This window comes from Lipotes vexillifer, unplaced genomic scaffold (assembly GCF_000442215.2).
Source record: "Lipotes vexillifer unplaced genomic scaffold, Lipotes_vexillifer_v1.1 scaffold1117, whole genome shotgun sequence".
In the NCBI taxonomy this organism is placed as follows: domain Eukaryota; kingdom Metazoa; phylum Chordata; class Mammalia; order Artiodactyla; family Lipotidae; genus Lipotes; species Lipotes vexillifer.
The window spans coordinates 1,165,327-1,171,074 of NW_006778824.1; the positions used below are offsets into that span (position 1 = coordinate 1,165,327).

The window sequence follows — 5,748 nt, forward strand, 5'->3', positions numbered from 1 at the left end:
CCCCCCCCCCCCCTGCAGGGCTGGGCCAGTGTTCTGGAAGGAGGCCCGAGGAGGGTGGCCCTGCTGCCTCCCCCTTGGCCGTGTTTATTCAGAGACAGAGCTTTGTCCTCATCACCTCTCCACCCCGAGGCACGACTCGGCCGCACCCGTGGCGTTGGTGCTGACCCCTGCTGGGTGGCCCAGACCCCCCACCCCCGTCACCCTGAGAGGGCAGGAGCTCTCCGCACCGCTCTGCAGAGGGGGCCCTGGCGCAATGACGGGGGTGAAGCAGACGGGTGTGCGTGCGAAGGAAGGGGGGCAGCGACGGCCAGGCAGCCAGCAGTGGAAGGTGTTTCCCACTGCGCAAAATCGTGGGTTATTGAGGGTTACAGCCGGTGAGGGCCCCCTCCGGGGAGCAGGCCTCCTGACCCCGACCCCGCCTGCCTCTGTGCCGCCCGCTGGGCCTGTCCAGAAGCCGCCACGGGAGGTTACCTCCTCCAGGTCATCGTCTGGGGTGCACGGGGTCTGGTCTGTCCTGTCCGTTTGATAAGAGATGGAAGAACCGTCAGATTCCAGGGAAGCCTCTTCGTCGTATCCAAAGAAGGTCTCCACGACAACCGGCTTCTGACCAAAAGGGACGGTGTTAATCCAAACCCAGACCAGCTGCCCGGCCGCCCCCAAGTGCACTCCGGCCTCCATCCTGGACCGCCCGCGCCCCGCACTCCTCGGGCCGCCCAACCTAGGGCCAAGGGGGCCACCATCCGGGCTGGCGGACAGCAGAGTGGGACATGGCCCTCCTAGCGGCCTTTCTAGGGGCCAGACAAGCCCATATTTGTGCCTAAGGAATCTCTAACAGCCTGTATGGGGATCACCGTTGGTTGTTCCAAAACCAAACCAAAAAAAACCCCCCACACATTTTGTAAAAAGCAGGATACAAGTTAGGTCCTTTGGGAATGTCTCTCAAATCTCCTTTAATAAAAATCTCAGGTTTATCAAAAAGGATTGTGCAGCAAAGAAACTATCCCAGGTCTTCAAATTCCCTAGGGGCGCAGGGGCGCCGGTCTGCCCCGGAGAGACCCAGGCGCTGCCGCCCGCGGCCCTGGCCCAGGCGGGGTGCGTGTCTCAGCTACCTTCTCCTCATTACTGTGGTGAATTCGCATCTTCTCTTGGAAATTTAAAGGAAACAAGGTTGGGTTTTTTAATTTAAAATATAAAGAGAGGGCTTCCCTGGTGGCACAGTGGTTAAGAATCCGCCTGCCAATGCAGGGGACATGGGTTCAAGACAGCAGAGTGGGACATGGCCCTCCTAGCGGCCTTTCTAGGGGCCAGACAAGCCCATATTTGTGCCTAAGGAATCTCTAACAGCCTGTATGGGGATCACCGTTGGTTGTTCCAAAACCAAACCAAAAAAAACCCCCCACACATTTTGTAAAAAGCAGGATACAAGTTAGGTCCTTTGGGAATGTCTCTCAAATCTCCTTTAATAAAAATCTCAGGTTTATCAAAAAGGATTGTGCAGCAAAGAAACTATCCCAGGTCTTCAAATTCCCTAGGGGCGCAGGGGCGCCGGTCTGCCCCGGAGAGACCCAGGCGCTGCCGCCCGCGGCCCTGGCCCAGGCGGGGTGCGTGTCTCAGCTACCTTCTCCTCATTACTGTGGTGAATTCGCATCTTCTCTTGGAAATTTAAAGGAAACAAGGTTGGGTTTTTTAATTTAAAATATAAAGAGAGGGCTTCCCTGGTGGCACAGTGGTTAAGAATCCGCCTGCCAATGCAGGGGACATGGGTTCAAGCCCTGGTCCGGGAAGATCCCACATGCTGCGGAGCAGCTAAGTCCGTGAGCCACAACTACTGAGCCTGCTCTCTAGAGCCCACGAGCCATAACTACCGAGCCCGCACGCCACAACTACCGAAAACCGCGTGCCTAGAGCCTGTGCTCCGCAACAAGAGAAACCACCGTAATGAGCAGCCCACGCACCACAATGAAGAGTAGCCCCCACTCGCCGCAACTAGAGAAAGCCCGCGCGCAGCAACGAGGACCCAACGCAGCCGAAAATAAATGAATAAATAAATAAATTTAAAAATATATATATATATATATAAAGGGAATACTTACTTTGGGTCCTGTTTTGGTTATTTCATAAGAACAATTTTTAGAAACAAGAAAACCATTTTCTTTTCACATCTAAAGGAAGAGGTTCATTCCTGTTAAGTGGCTTTTTTAAAAATACATGTTTCATGTACTCGTTTACCTTGGGGAGTTTTGCCATCTTCTTTCTTTGTTTCCGATATCGTAAAAGCTTATCACGCTCCTGCAAAAAACCAGTTGAGGAGATATTTTTGAGCAGTTGAGCAGCTCTGTCTGTTTTAAATACACAGGTTAATATTTCCGAGTCGTCGTCTGAAGGGACCAAGGGTGACCTGAGGCTGGTCTATCGCCTGCATTATCACAAAGACACTGCAGTGAGGTCTGCTCAGGGCAGTTTGCTCTGAGGGTTTGCATGCACCATCTTTCCAGCTCGGGCTGGAACAGGAACGGCAGGTTTGGGTGTCTCTGAGCTCACGTCTGGAGCTGCCTCTGCTGTCTGGGGTTGGGGCCCTGTGGGGCAGCGGTTAGAGCGGCACACACAGAAATGGAAATTCGAGAAAGATGGAGGGCCCAGCCCCTCTCCGCTCTCCCAGGGCAGATGTCCACAGGGTGGCATTCACACGGTGGAGACAGACCTCGCAAACACGTGAGACCAGCGACCCTGTTCTCTCCGGGGAGCTAGGCTGCATTTATGGGGCCATGAGGAAGCCAGCCAGGCCCAGACCGGGGTCCATGCGGGGGTGGAGAAACCCATGGGGCGGGTGACTGTCCCAGGGCGGGAGGGGGAGCCAGCTCTGAATCAGGCGTTGCCAAAAGCCAACTGGGGTGTTGGCCGTTTCCCTGCGTGACCCTGCTGGGTGGGCGTTCTCAGTCCCACGGCAAAGCCTCTGGGCAAGCGGCACCGTGATCGTAAAACCCACCCAGGGAGGCGGTGGATGCTCCTGCCTGGGTGGGGAGGAACCACTGGCACAGGAGGGCTTTGGGGACAAAGGCCGCAGGAAGTGGGACGAGATGTAGGAGAGGCTGTTGAGTGGTACTTACTAACATGCTCTTCACGTAGCCGGCAGTCTCCAGAGTCTGGAAGAGAGAAGGCACGTGGGGAGTTGGGAGCCCCCGAGCCCCGCAGGCCCCCAGAATCCCACTGCTCCCGCCCATCCCCTGCCCTGGGAGGGAGGGTCTTACTTGGCCCTGGCCCTTCCTCCCTCCCTAAGCTGATGCCCCCACGAGCACCCGGGAACCTGCAGGGGCTCAGGGCGAGTGTGTGTCTGCGACTGGTCAGGATGCTGTCTTCGTCCTCCTCCCCTCGTGTATTCTTATTGTGGGGATGGACGGTCACTGGCCACTGAAGTGACAAGAGCTCTGACCTCAGGCCCTGTCAGGGAAGGCTGGGTGGTGAGACCCCATCTTGCCCACGGGGTGGGAAGATGCCCCGACCCATCTCAGTTACTTCGGAGGTGATTTCAGTCATGGAAACAAGACAGACCAGCGCTCCCTGGCCCTGTGCCATGCCCGCGACAGGACACAGAGCGCCGCTGTCCCCTCTGCTTCCCTCCCCCTGCCCCCGCCCAGGCCACAGAGTGACCAAAGCAGCTTGTTCTGAACTGATCTGACTGTGGAGTCAGTCAGGGTCCCAAAAAGACGCAGAAGGTACCCTGATGAGGGTAATTGCAGGAGGGTCCGTGGAAGGACTACTAGAAAAGCTGTGCCGGGGCTGGGGCCGCAGGGGGAGGGCTACATAGATGGAGGGTGGGGCCCCCTAGAGAAATATCCCCACACCCCAAGCCCCAGGCCTGGGACTGCGGCCTTATTTGGAAACAGGGTCCTTGCAGAGTGATTACATCATGGACCTTGAGAGGAGACCATCCTGGATTAGGGTGGGCGGATGTCCAGAGAAGAGGGGAGAGGCCCCAGGAAGACAGCTGAGGGCAGAGGGATGTGGCCGGCGGCCAAAGACCCGTCCTCCCCGGCACTGTCCGCGGGAGCGCGGCCCTGCCAGCGCCCTGCCTTTGGATCCCACCCCCAGCGCTGTGAGAGCCCCAGGGCCACACAGGCCCTGCTGCTCTTGAGGTCACAGTCCCAAGCGGGGTGGAAGCAGAGGGCTTCGGCGGTGGGGTGGGGGGGGGGCACCTAGAGCTGACCCTGCGGGAGGGTGTCCCGCATCTCCAGCAGGCCCCGCCCAGCCCGGGTGCAGGGCGTCTTGTGGGCAGCAGAGTGGGGATGGGAGGGGACGGGAGCGCGGCTGGCGGGCGGGCGGGGTGGTGCCCAGCGGTCACCTTGGAGAGCTCGTCTATGAGATGTTGCTGCTCCAGGATCTGCAGCTTCAGGAAGTCAACCTCTCTTTCGTCCTGGCTCTGGTCCAGGTCGTTTAAGGAACTGGGTCTCCTTAGGATGCCAGCTCTCTGTCTCTGAAAACCCAACCAGACCACACGACGCGACATGTGGGCTGAGGGGGCCCGACTGGTGAAGGGCGGCTGTTGCGTCCCAGCAGCCCTGTCACCAGCCACCCGTGGGCTGTGGATGGACGGCCTCCTTGCCGGCGAGCTCCTGGTCCCACAAACGCCCGTGAGACCAAAGGCTCGATCTTGTTACCAGACCTCGTGTAGGAGAGGCTGGTTACACGAGAGCGAGGCCCCTTACCATCTCTATGTTCTCCTGGGTGATAAATTTTAACTTGTTTTCCATCCGACGTAAAGTGTGGGACAGATCTTCGTTTTTCCGTGTAAGGCGTTTGTTTTTATCCAGCAATGGCTTGTACTGACTTTCAGCTTCCCTTAAACGCTTTAACTGAAAGACGAAATAAATTATACAGAGTGATTTTTACAAGTGTGCAGAGAACGAGCAGTCTCCAATCAGAGGCGGTAATGTGAGAATAAGCCTCAGGTTCCACAAAGGGCAGTAGCCACGGGCCCGCGCTCTATTCCACCCATAAGAGCTGCGGGAAGCAGCCCGGCTCGTGACCCTTCGGGGGCCCTTGGGGAGCTTCCACTCCGGGAGCACAGGTCACTGGGGGATCTCCATGGCCATAAGGACTAATGGTGAGGGCGCCGCTGAAGGGCAAGGTCCTCACATGTTCCCGATCACACGCAGAACTGAGGATACTTGTGCCTCGGTGACGCAGGGCAGGGGTCAGCCAGCCAGCTCCTGAGGCCTGCATCTGGCCCCCCACCTGATTTTGTTAATAAAGTTTTATTGGAAACAGCCAAGGAGCCTGGCTGTAAGACCCACCCCTGTCACCCTCACTCCTCCTTTCCACAGGGAATTTTGGAAGAGGAGATGCCTCAGCCCCCCCTGCGCAGCAGCCACAAGCCCGCAGAATCCAGAGGCCCCGCCGCCACACACCAGCTCGTTCCTCTCCTCTGACAGCAGGGCATTGCGGTCCTCGAGTTTCCGGATGATCGCGCTCAGCTCTGCAATCTTAAGTTGGAAACGCCGAGCATCCTTTTCATCCAACTGCTGTTCCTAAAACAAAAATCAACTGCAAATAACTGTTCCTAGACACAGACACAAAAACCATTGCAAATCTCAACACACCACGGAAACCAAGGCACTTCTGCGTCATGCTCGCCCGTGATTCCGAACAGCTGGGGGTGGGTGTGAACCCTCCTGGGGGCCGGCAACTGCTGCTTCGAGCGCCGTGGGCACAGCAAACTGTACGCTGGGGACAGGACGTAGGAGCAGGAAT

The 5,748-nt window shown here is 57.5% G+C and overlaps 1 protein-coding gene across 2 annotated transcripts in view; it reads right to left on the reverse strand.

Moving 5' to 3' along the window:
• Positions 1–5,748, reverse strand: part of JAKMIP3 (Janus kinase and microtubule interacting protein 3) — a 45,305-nt gene that overhangs the window by 17,482 nt on the left and 22,075 nt on the right. Inside the window, exons 4-8 of one of the 2 annotated variants that reach the window (XM_007452001.1) lie at positions 5,406–5,504; positions 4,704–4,850; positions 4,340–4,471; positions 2,230–2,289; positions 472–600 (exon numbers count right to left, since the gene is read on the reverse strand). In XM_007452001.1, coding sequence (XP_007452063.1) covers positions 472–600; positions 2,230–2,289; positions 4,340–4,471; positions 4,704–4,850; positions 5,406–5,504 — 567 coding nt within the window. Of the gene's footprint in view, positions 1–471; positions 601–2,229; positions 2,290–4,339; positions 4,472–4,685; positions 4,851–5,405; positions 5,526–5,748 lie in introns of both variants that reach the window. The other variant, XM_007452000.1, reaches the window with a different exon arrangement.